Source organism: Anolis carolinensis, chromosome 4 (genome assembly GCF_035594765.1).
Source record: "Anolis carolinensis isolate JA03-04 chromosome 4, rAnoCar3.1.pri, whole genome shotgun sequence".
In the NCBI taxonomy this organism is placed as follows: domain Eukaryota; kingdom Metazoa; phylum Chordata; class Lepidosauria; order Squamata; family Dactyloidae; genus Anolis; species Anolis carolinensis.
The window spans coordinates 130,768,833-130,785,655 of NC_085844.1; the positions used below are offsets into that span (position 1 = coordinate 130,768,833).

Consider the following 16,823-nt stretch of genomic DNA (forward strand, 5'->3'; position numbering starts at 1 on the left):
AATGTTCACTTCAGCAGGAAGAGTAGCCTGAAGACTTTAACTTTCTGCACATTTTAATTTTGAACTTGCATGGGGCTCACATTCCCCATGATGACACTTGTATTTACTCAAGGGAGATGTTTACGACTTTTTACTCTGGAAAAAATTGTTTAGCTTACTTTTTTCATTATTTGTCATCAGACATTGCATGACTGGTTTTAATCCCTTTGCTAGTACTTTGTCTTTTGTGCTACATTTTGGATTGTCTAATATTGATTTTTCAATTATTGTTTTGCTTTTTCTTTTACTGTGAGTCACTACACTGAAAATGGTGGATTTTAAAAATATTGGAATGAGACTATCGAAGCAAATTTCACTCTATTTAATATGATTACATCTGTGTAGACTTGTAGAGGGCTGCAACTTTTCAGCAGAATCATCTTCTACTTGTTCATTCAGAAGTAAACTCTACTGCCTTTCAAAAGACTTACCAACTGGTAAGGTTAGGAATGCAGCTTCAGTAAATTTCACAGAACACTATGGGATTTACTGTCTGTGTAAACCAGTGGTTCCCAACCTTTTGTTTTTACCAGGGACCACTTGACCAGGGACTACTCTCCAACATTAGTACGAATCAGTTTTTGGCCAACTTGATTATTTGGGGTGCTGATTCGAAAAATTGCATTGGATAAACCATATCAGCTCTACTTTCTGATACAGAACATAATGCCATCCAGTAGTCACCATCTGCTCACCCACAGAAAACCGTATTTAATAACCTAGAGCTGAATTTCCCTGCAAGTCTTGCAGACCTAGAGTTGGGAACCACTGGTGTAAACAAACAGGCTATACTGTCAACAAGTCATATTTCAGAAGTGAAGTATAGGGAGCTCTTTATTCTTCATCCTCATCTTCATCCTCCTCCCCAGTGGCAGTTAAGAAGTCATAGATCACTGCGCACAGTCCTAAGAGCCAGGCCAGCACAGTTGCAGCAGAGAAAATGCAGAAGCCAACCAGCCCCAAGAACAGATAGTCTTGGTCATCAAAATGGATGTAGCACTTGTAATGGAGCTCTTTTTGTGCTTCTTCCAGCATCCTCAAGCCATGCATAAAAACTGGGCTGTAGCAGGTGACATTGTCAGGGTCTGCAGAGAAAACACAACAAGGGTAAAAATCTTGGGTTTGTGCATGAAGTCCTAACAATTGAGCAGGTGAAAAATCCGTTATCCTAGAGAAAGGCTGAAAAGCATTGTAAATCCTCTCCCCTCCCTCACCATGTGATGCTGCCACAGACAGACCCTCTTTCTAGTTGGAAGTGGAACCTGGAAACCCCTGTCTTGCATCTGTACGAAGCTCAAAAAATCCTTGTAACACCTAACAGCTACTTAATTCTCAGCAGCTCAAAAAAGGAACTCTACTTCAGATAATCATTAGATGGAACTAGTGTTTAATAGTTCCCTGGCTGCTACTAAATAAATAATTCCAGGCAGTCCAGATACAGAAAATTCCACAGGGCCTTTCCCTTTTCTACGAAGCATCTCTGCTTCAACAATTCCTCTTGTCTCACAACTCCATCTCACAACTACCTTCACCATCTTTCCTTATCCAGGGGTTTTCTCAGCCCATCCTCTCCACCAATTCACAGATGTTTTTCATCAAACCATCCTGTCCATCTGTGTTCTTCCATGCTCCACCAGTTCTCTTTTACTCCAGGAGCTTCTAGTATTGTTTTTTCTTGAGCAGTTGCCTCCATAAGCACGGTTGTGTTACAGGTGCCCCATCTTTTTCCCCTTTTCTTTTTTGGTTCTTGATGCCTTGGGATCACAATCAGCTTACCCCAATGGCAGGATACTTGCACTTACAATTGAAGGACTTACAAGAACATTTTAGTGGTACACACCAATATCATATAATAATAATTGTATTTCTCCTTATGGCTCGAGGCGGGTTACAACATTACTAAAACATAATCAAAACACACTAACATTTAAGAACACTCTGTAGAATACACATATTTAAACATTATTCCATGTTTACACACAAAACAAAACAAAAGTTAGACATAGAATGGAAGTTGAAAAGAACAAAGTGAGAGAATAGTAGAAGCTAAATATAGTAAAATATATCTTAAGTCAGAGTGGGAGTAGTTTGGACTTTCATACATTGGTGAACCACAACTCTCAACAGCTCTAGCAAGTAGAGTAAGAGGTAGCAAAATGCTGTCTCCTGCGATATGGTCCAAAATCTGTATATGCTCAAGTCCCAATACAGTAGAGTCTCACTTATCCAAGCCTCGCTTATCCAAGCCTCTGGATTATCCAAGCCATTTTTGTAGGCAATGCTTTCAATATATCGTGAAATTTTGGTGCCAAATTCGTAAATATAGTAATTGCAACATAACATTACTGCGTATTGAACTACTTTTTCTGTCAAATTTGTTGTATAACATGAAGTTTTGGTGCTTAATTTGTAAAATCATAACCTAATTTGATGTTTAATAGGCTTTTCCTTAATCCCTCCTTATTATCCAAGATATTCGCTTATCCAAGCTTCTGCCGGCCCGTTTAGCTTGGATAAGTGAGACTCTACTGTATATACAATGGCATACTAAATGTTGTCATCTTTTATATAAAATAGCAAAATCATGGTTTGCTTTTTAGATTAAAAAAAAATTCAAACCGTGAATATAGAATCTATGGTATAGAGGATTAAATCTCTGAACAGCTGCTGGAAACTGCCATCACTGAAAGTCCTGCTGTGGCACAGGCTTCTAGCAAGATCTGGTGTGAATCTCTATTCTCTTTCCAATGGTAGAAACTGATGGCTGTCATGGAAAATCATTTTCTCTTACTGGTTGTAAATACACACACACACACACTCTGTCAGGTGCCAACCTAATCTGTCTCTCAAAATAAGTCTAACTTTGAAAAATGGAAGAGCTTTACTGAAAACTAGCTTGTGTACTCAGTATTGCTGGGATTATTTTGTAACGTTAGGTAAAGGTAAAGGTCCAGTCGTGACCGACTCTGGGGGTTGGTGCTCATCTCCATTTCTAAGCCGAAGAGCCGGCATTGTCCGTAGACCCCTCCAAGGTCATGTGGCCGGCATGACTGCATGGAGCGCCGTTGTAATGTTATTTATAAAAAATAGTCATTGTTAGGTTTTGGATTTTATTAATGGTCCTATTAGTAAAATGTGTCACAGTATAATGAGGCCATTTATAAAATTGGACAGCTGATGGGGTACAACTTCCCATGGGTTCAAGACCTAATTAGGCTGCAATTTGTATTAGGTCCATATCTGGTTGGCTGTAACTGCCATTACCCCCAAATCTGATGGGGTGAAATTCCCATCAGCTCCATATTTGTCTCGTTAGGCAGAAATGAAGGATAGATGGGCAGAGGTCATGGGTTTGCACCTTATTGGTCAGATGGGTTAGCCTTTTTGTTGAAATGAAACTCCCATGGCTGTATAGTGAAGATGTAAGGATGTTGAGATATGCAGGCTGGTAAGTAGGGTGAACCGTATGATTGGTTAGGAGAGAAATGTTTTTGGTTGTGGGTGGATTCACATGGCTGTCTGGGAGCAGCTGGATTTGAACACTCATTATCCTCTATCACACCCCCTTAACCTTGCCAGTACTGTTAGTTGCATCATGAAGGGTATGTGTACCAGGTTTTGTTCAGGTTCTTTGTAGGTGGCCATGACATGGTTGTTTGGATGTAGGTAGACTATGACTCTCATGATCCTCTGTTCATCTCCCAAACCCTGCCAGTATTTTGATTATGGTGGGCACATCTGCCAAGTTTGGTCCAGATGCATTGTTGCTTTGATCCATGCGGCTCTCCTGATATGAATAGGCTACAATTCCCATCATCTTCTGTCAATCCCTCTGAAACCCTGCCAGTATTTTAATGATATGTATGTATGCCAAATTTGGTTGTATTCCAAATTTGGTCCAGTTCTATTGTGGGTGGTATTTTCACAGCTGTGGGATGTGGATGGACTACAAATTTCACCAGTCTCTATCAGGATCCTGATACACACACTCTGCTTTTCCATGCATTTCTCATGGGAAGCCAGGAATGTTGCCTCTGGAGCTGCCTGCCCTGTGGATTTTGGGTGCTGCTTAGTGAGCACTGCTGTTCCACTTTCCCCAAGTCTGGTACAGCATCCATCTGCCAGGAAAATAGATTCTCTCATCCCTTTGCAGTTCCTACACTTCTCAAAATCTGCTCTGGCAGTGTGAAAAATACCTCAAAATAGATTTGGGTGGGGGCTGTAGAGGTGAAGAGGAAATAGAAAAGTTTCATTATAGAAGTGATCTCATACTTCTTTGTCTCCAGAACTCTTCAGTTTACCACTCTATTGAACCAAATCAAAAATTTTATTACGGTCATAGACCAGCATAAGTGAGGTACAGTCTCATAGAAGCATTCTACATTAAAATCTAAAAGGCTAAAAAACAAAGATACTGTATATACTCGAGTATAAGCCTAGTTTTTCAGCCCTTTTTTAGGACTAAAAAAACCCCCCTCGACTTATACTCAGGTGAGGATCCTGGTTGGCTTATAATTGGGTCAGCTTATACTTGAGAATATATGGTGCATTTATTATTTTTCTCTATTGTTATTTTTTATTATTACATTTATTATTTTACTCTATTATTATTACATTTATTATTGTTACTCTATTATTGTTGCTACTATTACATTTATTTTACTCTATTTTATTATTACAGTAGTCTCACTTATCCAACACTCGCTTATCCAACATTCTGGATTATCCAACGCATTTTTGTAGTCAATGTTTTCAATATATCATGATATTTTGGTGCTAAATTAGTAAATACAGTAATTACTACATAGCATTAATGTGTAATGAACTACCTTTTCTGTCAAATTTGTTGTATAACATGATGTTTTAGTGCTTAATTTGTAAAATCATAACCTATTTCGATGTTTAATAGGCTTTTTCTTAATCTCGCCTTATTATCCAACATATTCACTTATCCAACATTCTGCTGGCCCGTTTATGTTGGATAAGTGAGACTCTACTGTATTATTAAAACATGTATTATTTCATTCTGATCTTACCATTATTATTATGTTTATTATTCTACTCTATTTATTATTACATGTATTATTTTCCTGTATTTATTATTATTATTATTATTATTATTATTATTACATGTATTATTTTACTCTAGTATTATTAAAAGGATACATAACCACATTTACATTGAAGAAGATGAGAATAATGATTTGATCAGAGTTAGACAGTCTTATCTTAAATTAGAGTTTGATGTAAATATTCAAAAACATTTAACCTACTGATGCCTCAATTAATGTAATTTTTGGTATCTATTTTTATTTCTGAAATCCCCACCCTTGGCTTATACTTGAGTCAATGATTTCCCAGTTTTTTTGTGGTAAAATTAGATGCCTCGGCTTATATTCGGGTCGGCTTATATTTGAGCATATACGGTATGTTGAAGGCTAAAGCACAAAACTATTTAGAGAAGGGAAGAGACTAAAAAGGGATGATGGGGAGACTGATGGAGGAGTAGGAAGATTCAGGGCACAAGTCTAGGGCACTGGGGTGGGAAGAGGTGATTTATATTTCAGTTAGCTGGTAGTTAGATTGTTAACTGGATCCAGTCATCACTCGGCAGATTTTAAGAGCTGCTACACAAAACTTGGCAGCATTGTATATAAAACCCTGACAAGTTGATACAAAACACTGACAAGTTATCAGATCCTGAAAACTATGTGTAAACTAAACATGATCATTTCATCTCATCAAAAGTTTCTCGATGAAAGGAATTGCTCACCTCTTCCCAACCTACTGCATTTCCATTGCATGTTTTTTTCAAATGCATGGAGAATAGAAGCATAATTAATTCCTCTGTTATTACTTCTATCAACACTAGCCTGATGGGCATGATGCCACTTAGTGAAACTCTGATGGTAACAGGAAACGTTCATGTGTTTGCTGGCAACAAAGTCATGGAGTTGGGAAAGAGCACAAGGGCTGTCCAGTCCAACCCTCTGCTATGCAGGAAAACATAATCAAAGCATTCATGACAGCTGGCCATCCAGCCCCTGCTTAAAAGCCTCTAGAGAAGGAAACACCACCACACTCTTAAGCCACGTATTGCACTGTGAAACAGCTATTACTATCAGGACCTTTGGACATCCATTCTGGCTTCTTTGCACTTGTCTTATTTTTATTCTTTGTTGGCACTGTTTGCATTTGCGCCTTGAGTATTTCACTTTTGAAAAACTCCCATCTATCCTTAACTCCCTTGTCTTTTAGTATTGGCGTCCGTGGAATGCCGCTCAGCATTTCCTTCATTTTTTGGAAGTCAGCTCTCCTAAAGTCCAGAATGCGGGTTTGACTTGTCTTAGTTTCGGCCTTCTGTGGAGCATGTCTTGTTGTACTGCTCTTTTTACCAAGACCTTCGTAAACATTTTATAAATCCAATTTTAGAAAGTTTACCAGGGAGATCTGTAAGGTTTTATGTTGTTTATCTTTTGGAAGACCAAGACCCCAAAATTATTGCCAAAATTGCTAGCTTTTGTGCAGCAGTGATAGCTTGTCAGTGCAAGATGTTGCCAGGGTTTTAGGTTTTAATATTTACTTCAGCATTTACCTTTGTCATTTTAGCATATAAATGTTTTATACTGTTTTAACTACCATATTCAATACTGTGTTTTAACCTTGTTCCTTACTGTGTTTCTTAATATCTAATTGTATACGTTTCTACGCTTGTATTCTGATGCTTGTACATTTTCTGTTGTTGGTCATTGACTGTAATAAATAAATATATACATTTATAATACTTTAATGGGAAGAGAGGAGAAGCCATATACCGGCCTTCCTTTGTATCCCAAACTGCAGGAGCACATGGTTGCTTGCCCTTAAAGATCCGACCACTTCAACTGCATTGATCTGGTCCTCCGCGTTTGTTAGGATGAGATCAAGAGTAGCCGATCCCCTTGTTGCCTCTTCTACCTTCTGGACCATAAAATTGTATGCAAGGCAAGTGAGGAATTTGTTGGACTTTGTACTCTTGGCCGAGTTTGTTTTCCAGCAGATATCAGGATATTTGAAATCGCCCATGACCACTATATCTCTTCTTTGTGCCTGTTTGGTCAGCTGGTGACAGAAGGCATCATCAAGTTCTTCATCCTGGTTCGGACGTCTGTAGTAGACACCCACTATGAGATCTTTTTGAGTCCCGGTTCCCTTGATTCTTATCCAGATGCTTTCAAGCGGGTTTCTCGGATTGCCGTCTTGCATCTCTTCTGCAACATAAATGTTTTTGACTTATAGGGCTAATCTCCCTTCTCTCTCCTTTGTTCTGTTTCTTTGAAAGAGGTTATAACCTTCAATGGCTACATTCCAGTGATGGGAGTCATCCCTTCACGTTTCAGTGATGCCTATAACATTGTAAGTGTGGTATTTGTCTTGTTTATTCCCCATGCTCTGTGCATTAGTGTAAAGACATGTAAGCCCCTGGGACCTTCCCCTGAGCTGTTCCTTTGGGAATATTATGTTCTTGGTAATTGGTCCTTGTTGTGTTTGTGCAACCCTCCATTTAGCCTTATGGTGATTCCCTGTGGTTGTGGGTAAAATACTGTTCACAAGGCTATTGTCCCCCTCCCCCGGCTGACCTAGTTTAAAGTGCACCTGATGAAGTTTGCTAGTCTGTGAGAAAACACCTCTTGTTTTTCCTACTAACTGGAACTGTCTGAAGATGTGCCTCCAATACCTTGCTTTTGGAATTTCCCATCCTTCATGACCATGAGATCATACTCAATTTCCCCCTAAATTTACTGAAGCCAGCTGACTTAAAGTCTAGAATGCATGTCTGACTATGCTTGACTTCCTCTTCTGCATTTTTATCATAGCCTAGAAGATCATGGTCACTCCCGCCTAAGGAGCCTACTTCTTCCACCCATTCCACTCCGTTTACTGGGTCATCACTGTTGGAATCCCTTCCCCTGGACAAGCTGAGAAACTGATTGTCTCACACAACAGATGATAACAGTCAACTAGAACCATCAAGTTATCTGCTGTCTTTTGCCATTACCTGTGATGGAACAGGGAGTATTTTATTTCAGGTTCAGAAGGAAAGAGGAGCTGTTGCGACCAGATAGGCTTACATACGACATTAAAATTTAATCTCTGCTCTCACACAAAACCTCCCAAAATGCAAAACTTCTGTGTCTGTTTCACATATACGGTGTTGCTCTTTGAAGCACAGTGGCAGCAGACATATAGGTGAGTGACAGAGGTGGGAAATTGAGCTGTCTTGGCTGACAGCACCTTTTCTTTCGATGCTTCATTTCTTTCTTTGGCCAATATGCTGCTTGCTTATATCATACAACTAAGTTATATCTGTATTTGAGGTGACTCGAGAAAAGGAATGTAAGAGCCAGAACCCCTACTCTGTAAAAATACAAGTGAATAGTTTGATCATTTTCTGATATGAGATTTTGCAAAACTCAATGAACAAGAGAACAATAATTGAAAACTATGACCTCAGCAGTGGCACAGTATGCTAAGCCACTAAGCTACAGAACTTGCTGGCTGGATTGGTGGTTCAAATCCATGGGACTGGGTGAGCTCCCATTGTTAGCCCCAGCTTCTGCCAACATAGCAGTTCAAAACATGCAAATGTGAGTAGAGCAATAGGTACCACTTCAGTGAGAAGGTAACTACACTCCATGCAATCATGCTGGCCACACAACCTAGGAGGAGGTCTATGGACAACGCCGGTTCTTTGGCTTAGAAATGGAAATAAGCACCACCACCCATAGTTGGATATGACTAGACTTAATGTCAAGGGGAAACCTTTACCTTTTTATGACCTCAGCAAACTTCCAGAAAATTAAACAGGATGGATGCTACTCAAAATAGAAAAGAAACTTATAATCACCCTTCAGAAATTACCACAAACAGGATAACTTGTGACCCTAATTGAAGAAATGGGAGCAAGGGGCCAAGAAGAAATCTGCATTTTCAAAGAGCAACAACCCAACCAACAAAAATGTCTTGGTTTTTAGGCTTGTTTTTGGGATTATTTGTGGCACTGATTCAGAAAATGGCATTGGATGGACTGCACCAGCTCTAGTTTTAAAAATATAGTTATGATGATTTTCTATGGTCAAGTAGATGGTAGATGGCGACTGGTAGATAACATGTGTTCTATATCTCAAAAACTAGAGCTGAAAGGGGAAAACTGGTTTCATTTTTGGAACCAACAATATACCCAAGAAGCAGGGTATATACCCAAATCTAACAACGCACCAAAATGTGTGTTGGCCAGTGTATTATTCTCTACATTAAATGGAGCAGTACACATGTGCCCCAGTGGCGTGTGTTAAAGCACTGAGCTGCTGAACTTGCAGACCAAAAGGTCGCAGGTTCAAATCCTGGGAGCGGAGTGAGCGCCCGCTGTTAGCTCCAGCTTCTGCCAACCTAGCAGTTCGAAAACATGCCAATGTGAGTAGATCAATAGGTACCGCTCCGGCGGGAAGGTAACAGCGCTCCATGCAGTCATGCCGGCCACATGACCTTGGAGGTGTCTACGGACAACTCCGGCTCTTCAGCTTAGAAATGGAGATGCGCACCAACCCCCAGAGTCAGACACGACTGGACTTAACGTCAGGGGAAACCTTTGCCTTTTTCTTTACACATGTGGAGTTTGTTTCCGAAAGGTACCAAATCCCAACAAAATAAAAAGATGGGTTGCTGTGAGTTTTCCAGGCTGTATGGTCATGTTCCAAAAGAATCCTCTCCTAGGAGATAATGCTTCTTGAACATGGCCATACAGCCCGGAAAACTCACAGCAACCCATTGATTGTGGCCATGAAAGCCTTCGACACATAATAGAAAGATGCATTATAGGTGGCAGCATATTGTTGGCTAGGAGTAGAATATTATGTAAAGATCAAAACTAACAAAACATATCAAGTCACTTTGGTACAAAATTTGGAAAATTGCATTTTATAGCAAAATAATGTCCATCCTCAGCATTTTCCCCCAATTCCTGTAAAAATTATACAGATACCTCACAACCTCTGAGGATGCCTGCCATAGATGTGGGCGAAACGTCAGGAGAGAATACTTCTGGAACATAGCCATACAGCCCGGAAAACATACAACAACACTGTGATCCCGGCCATGAAAGTCTTCGACAACACATTATGCATATAGATTTGATACCTTTTGGAAACAAACTCCACATCTAGAATGTTAACACAGCCAGTTCATAGGACAGCAAATTACTGGTGTTCCTCCCTTCTTCGTTCCTGGCAGTTACTTTACATGCCTTTGCTTTATGTATGGGGACATGGTGGGTGCGGGATCTTTAAGGGTTGACTTTAGAATGGCGGTAGTGGTTCCCCTTAATCCATAGACTATGCACATACTTCATTCCACCAGCCAAATAATAAACAGCAAACATTTACCACTACATTACTGTTAGACAAGCACAAAGCGTAGATATCGGAAAACATACCTAGTTTCTGAACATTTGACACTCACCTGGAATAGTGATCCCACTCTCTTTCATCCAGCTGTACAGTTCCATGAAGGAGCAGTTACAGAACCAGGGGTTTCCACTCAAGCCCAAACTTCTTAGATTGGGCAGGTCCTTGACGGTGCTTGTGTCAATGAACGCCAAGCTGCAGCGGCTCACATCAAGGTGCCTGAGCCAGCTATTATTGGCAAAAGAGTCCTTTTCAATCTCAACCAGGCTAGGATTGTCTGAAAGCTTTAAGACAACCAGGCTAGTGAGCTGTGAAAAGGTACCAAATGTTATCTGCGTAAGGTTGTTGAAGCTAAGGTCCAGGTAGACCAACTTAATAATGCTGACAAACATGAAATCCAGATCCTCCCCTAAGATGTTGCTGCTGCAGTCTAAGTAGATCAAGTCACTGAGAAAGTTTAGTTCCATTGATGGCAAATAGCTAAGTTTGTTTTGAGCCAGAACCAGCTGCCTAGTATCCAGTGGGATGGTGGCAGGAAACTCTTCCAGCTGCTTTCCTGTGCAGTTCACAGCCAGGTACTGGCAACTGCACTCCTTTGGGCAGCTCACACTTTCTGCTGCCCGGCTCATTCCAGTGAGAATCAGCATCCATAGAGTCCTGAAGCTTATGGAAGGGGACAAGATCTGGCACTGCAAGAAACACAACTTTCTGTTGGTGCTTTGCTGGTGTCCATGCAGTTCTAGGGCAGAAGCCATTTCTTCTCTATAGAACTTAAAGAAGGCTGTTTCATGAGAGCTCTGCGATCATCATCAAGATCTCTGGCAAACTGCCAGTTTAAGTGCCGGGGCAGAGAGCTCATTTTCTAGAAACTGCAAAATAGACACTCGCTGTAGGGCACATTTGTGTGTCATGTTGGCCACCAGGTGATACCTTTCTCTCATCCCCAGGTAAGTTCACAGAATATTAACATTCTCGTTTGTATTGTGCCTGCCTGTGTGTTACATGACCTAACTAAGCAGGCTGAGTTCATGCTTCATCATTTATTACATACTAGCTGTGCCCAGCCACATGTTGCTGTGGCAAAGTCTGGTGGTATGGGAAATAAAGTATTGAGGAATTGGTGGTAGTTAAGGTAAAGGATAAAGGTTTTCCCCTGACATTAAGTCCAGTCGTGTCTGACTCTGGGGGTTGGTGCTCATCTCCATTTCTAAGTCAAAGAGCCAGCGTTGTTCGTAGACTCCTCCAAGGTCATGTGGCATGACTGCATGGAGCGCAGTTACCTTCCCACCGGAGCAGTACCTATACATCTACTCTCATTTGCATGTTTTTGAACTTTAGGGTTGGTATAAGCTGGGGCTAAGAGTGGAGGCTCTCTCTGCTCCCCTAATTCAAACCTGCGACGTTTTGGTCCAGAAGTTCAGCAGCTCAGCGCTTTAACATGCTGCGCCATCGGGATATTATTTCATAAAGGTTGTGAATATACAATACTTCTGATTGTTTGGTTTTTTTTTTTTTTTTGCCTGTTGGAGGCAAGTATGAATGCTGCAATTAGGCAAAATTATTAGCATGTAAAGGCCTTGCAGCTTTAAAGCCTGGTTGCTTCCTCCCTGAGTGAATTTTTTGTTGGGAGGTGTTAGCTGGCCCTGATGGTTTCCTGTCTGGAATTCCCTTGTTTTTAGAGTGGTGATCTTTGCGATATTTTCTGTGCTTCTACTGTCTGTGGCCCTTAGAAAACAATTATTCCTCTACCTCTAATTAGGACTTTATTTTTCTTTTCTTTTTGTTGTATCAACCTAGAGGCGTGGATGAGGGGTTGTGCTGTCAATTTTCTAGGTTGTGGGGTGTTTAGTTTTGTTGTTTTGTTGGTCGCTGGGATTCCATCACTCTTTTATATATATATATAGATTTTAAAACAGAAAGTAAGGGTGAATCTCAGCAGCAGAACATGTTTGAATTGTTCCCCATGCATCAAACTTTCTTCACAGAAGTATTTATCTGTATATAGGATCACTCTGTCTGGAACACTGGAATATCTAAAATATTTAAGCACCAGAAATCTCATTGGTTTGGAACTATAGAAGAGTGACATGATAAAAGGTGGGATTATACTTCAGGGAGCTAGCATTTGTGAGTTGTGAATATCCTTTAAGTCTTAGCTGTCTAGATTGCTTGATCTATGGGAAGGACATGGTTCAAAACTTTGCATGCAGCCTTTAAAGTTCAGGCTAAAATCTAGAGTGGATTCGTCATCTCACTGACATGAAAGCCAGCAGTTGCCACTGACAAAAATATCAAGTCTATTCGGATAACACAATAATTCTATATCAACGCAAGCACTAAGAAGGTATTCACTATTACTCTCACAACTAGTCTAGTAGAATAGAATTGTGACCACCAAGTATAGAACATGAACACATACAGTGTTTTTATGCTCTGATGTTGGATATAACTTCGATAAAATCTTGCATTTGTTACTTTGGTATAAGATTCTGTTTAGGCATAGTTATAAGAGTTGTATTACTAACATTTGTTAGTGTTTTCTGGAGCCCTTGATGGCACAGCGGATTAAACCACTAAGCTGCTGAACTTGCTGCCTGAAAGGTCAGCGGTTGGAATCCAGTGAGTGGGGTGAGCTCCTGCTGTAAGCCCCAGCTTCTGCTAACCTAGCAGTTCGAAAATATGCAAACATGAGTAGATCAATAGGTACCGCTCTCACTGGAAGGTAATGGCGCTCCATGCAGACATGCCAGCTACATGTCCTTGGAGGTGTCTATGGACAACTCTGACTCTTTGGCTTAGAAATGGAGATGAGCACCAACACCCAGAGTCAGACACAACTAGACTTAATGTCATGGGAAAACCTATACTTTTACCTTACCTAGTGTTTTCTAAATATTGTAGGTTTTTGTGTCATAGAATCCCTGAAAAACAGCTTTTTGAAAAGCAGAAAAGCATGAAAAGTTGTGGATTCATAGTATAGGCTAGTATCAGATTTGCTACTAGAGTTCAATATAGAGACACGATGAACACCGAGTATAGGATCTTTGCATCTGAATACATTGGAGCTCCAACCCGCCTCAGGAGAGATAATATTTGTTTAAATCTCTGGGACAGTGGTTCTCAACCTGTGGGCCCCCAGGTTAAGAAGCACTGCTCTAGGATCTAGTCAGAACTGGATGACAGATGAGTGATTCTTGACTGGCCCAGAAATGCATTTTGTTGTTGTCAACTGCCATCAAATCTACTTTAATTTATGGTGACCGACCTATAAAATATTAATAGTTTCTATGCAGTCTTCTAGTTTCCTGCTTCTTAGCAGGGGGTTGGACTGGATGGCCCATGAGGTCTCTTCCAACTCTACTATTCTATGATTCAACATTTCTTACAGCCTTCTACCTCGCCAAACATGATTATTTATTCTTCTCATGATACAAGAGTCCCTGTTCACTTATCTTAGCTTCTAAGGATAATTCAGGTTTGATTCATTCAAGGATCCATTTATTTGTTTTTTAAGCACTCCATGGTATCCATAGAACTTTTCTCTAGTATCACATTTCAGATGAATTGATTTACTTCCGATCAGCTTTCTTCCAAGGATGCATGATCATCTGTCATAAGAGATTTGATTGTATATTTTTGCGTGGCAGAGGATTGCATTGATTAGCCTTTTTCCAACTCTGTGATGCTATAATTCTACGATTATATGATGGCATGAACTATTCTTTTGTATTCCAAGATACATTTCAGGATCTTGTGTAGTTCATTTATAACTCCCCCATTTTAATACACTAATTGTCTATTTTGAAGTTATGTAAATCATCTGTTATTAGTTCTGTCTTCTCAACGTTCAACAGTAAACCTGCCTTTGTGCTTCATTTCTTGACTTTTTCAGTAATCATTCAACGTTTTTGCTATTTTCTGCTAGTAGTACATTATCTGAATATATCTCCAATTGTTGGTGTTCCTTCTTCTAGTTTTCATGCCTCCTTTCTCCAATTCTAATCCCAATTTACAATATGTATGATACATTCACTATATAACTTAAATGGATAGGGTGATAAAATGTAGACATGCCAATAGGAAACCATGCAATTTTTTCATATTGTACCCTGATGTAGCTTTTTTCCCTCAGTGCAGTTGCCCATTAGGACAGTCAAATGTGTACACTCTTTCTTTAAGAGTGATACAAAGTTTTTGATTATCTAGATAATTAAAGTCTTTGCTATAATCTGTAAGATGCAGAGTAATTTTCTTATGAAATTCTGCGGTGTTCTTTATTATCCAACAGAAGTTTGCAATATAATCCCTAGTGCCTCTTCATTTCCTGAATAAAATGAAGACATCCGGCTTTTCTTGTTCCACATGTGGTTAAAATCTTTGTTGCAGAATGTTGTGCATCACTTTGCTTGTATGTGAAAACAGTGCAAAATCCTGTGAAATGCCTGATGTCCCCTTTCTTGGGAAATGGAATTTTTAAAAATTGTGTCACAAGCAAATTGAGGCAAGTTGCTTCTGGTGTGAGAGAATTGGCCATCTTCAAAGACATTGCCCAGGGGATGCCTGGATGTGTTACATACTGCAGGGGGCTTTGCTCATGTCCCCGCATGGGAAGCTAGCGCTGACACACAGGAGCTCACCCCATCTCGTCAACCTTCGAATTCGAATTGCCAACCTTCAAGTCAGCAGTTCAACTGGCACAAAGGTTTAACCCATTGTGCCACCATGGCTCCAGGAAATGGAATGTATAGTCAGCATTTCCAATTGATGGGCCATTGTTTGGTTTTTCATATTTGTTGGCATATTTTAGTTAGTTTTAAAGTAGATTCTGCCACTGTAACATGAAACAGATATATTAGGATACCATCTGTTCCTGGTTATTTATTTTTCTCAGATGTGGTGACTGCAGCATCCACTTCTTTTTCTAAAAAAATCGTATGTCTATCTTGAAATGTCCTTCCTTGCATTAATCTTTCATTCTATCATCTCTTATATATAATTCTTAGAACCACAGAGTTGGCAGAAACCACACAAACCATAAAGTCTAACCTGTACAATGTAGGAATATACAAAGCGTACATAATAAATAGCCATCCGACCTCTGTTTAAAAACCTCCAGAGAAGGAGACTAGCGTACTTCGAGGCAGCATATTTCACTGTGGAACAGCTCTTACCGTCAGATACTTCTTCCTAATGATTAAATGAAATTTCCTTTCCTGTAGTTGAATCGATTTTTAATATATTATTCCCATCGTTTTTTATTTCTATTTGCATAATCTAATATTACCCTGCTACTGGTAACACATCTCCATTCTTGGTATAAATTTCCCTTTGATTTTTCTGTTCTTGTGGAAGAGGTTTCTTTTTCTTCCCTTTCTGTTGTTATCTTCTGTTTCTCTGTATTGTCTGCTGTTCCATGTCCCAGTCATTGAACATTTGCATTCAAGATTCTGACCCTATTGCTGTCATATTGTGTTTTTTGGCTGCTTGAAGAGTTTTATCTGTTATTCACTGAAACTACTCCTGCATTTTTGGCTGCAGATAGTGTCTTTTTTGCATTTCTCTCTGTAAATAGCCCCGCCTTCTTGAGAATACATTATTATTATTGTTTTTAGTTGTACTTTACATGGTTTCTCTTTCCCTATTATTTCCCACAACAGCTCTGTAAGGTAGTTTTGCTAAGAGCTGGTGTTACCAATGTCATGACTAAGGAGAGACTTGAATCTGCGTCTCCCTGCTCTAAATCCAGCAGTTTAACAGGATTCACTCAGATGAATTGTAATCACAAAACATAACATGAAATTTGAAACACATTGGGGAAAAAGATGTAAAAATTAGCGTACCAAGTTTGCATAATTTGTAGGAATTCTTTATTTTCATCGTGTCTTTGTCTTGATAAATTAGAGAATTCTGCATAATTATACCGGTACTACCTTTGCCTACCATGCGGATTTGAGAGAGTGGAATATTAAAAGCCTAATTGCACATTCTGTAGGTGTTACTTTGGAGAGGAGTTGTTTTTTTGGTGCAATAGCTCTACTTCTCATCCATCAGTTTCCAAGAAAATGCAGAGTTCTGATTATAAGACTATATATGGTCCAAAATATGTATTTGCTACATTTATATCCCACTCTTTTCACCCCGAAGGGGACTCAGAGCAGCTTACAAATCAAATGAACATACAATATATTATTAGCATAGCACAATATAAGCATTAAATTACTATATTGTACTCAGAGCTGGTCCAACAATGAGGCGAATTAAGCGGTCGCTTGGGGCGCAAAACACACGGGGGCGCAATCGAGACTGCTTTTTCTGTTGATTTGTTGTAAAACATGATGTTTT

At 39.7% G+C, this 16,823-nt stretch overlaps 1 protein-coding gene across 1 annotated transcript; it reads right to left on the bottom strand.

Annotated features, from left to right (window-relative positions):
• Positions 1 to 352: 352 nt before the first annotated feature.
• Positions 353 to 11,236, bottom strand: lrrc52 (leucine rich repeat containing 52). The gene is made up of 2 exons (XM_062979761.1): positions 10,537 to 11,236; positions 353 to 1,124 (listed from the first exon to the last, which is right to left on the bottom strand). The coding sequence occupies exons 1-2, from the start codon at positions 11,234 to 11,236 to the stop codon at positions 874 to 876; spliced, it is 951 nt and encodes a 316-aa protein (XP_062835831.1). The 3' UTR covers positions 353 to 873.
• Positions 11,237 to 16,823: the final 5,587 nt, after the last annotated feature.

Excerpts from the sequence above, each read along its gene's own strand:
- lrrc52 (XM_062979761.1), bottom strand. The coding sequence starts at position 11,236 with ATGGCTTCTGCCCTAGAACTGCATGGACACCAGCAAAGCACCAACAGA. Across the intron at positions 1,125-10,536 it reads GAGTGGGATCACTATTCCAG|ACCCTGACAATGTCACCTGC; the intron begins GTGAGTGTCAAA and ends TTTTCTCTGCAG.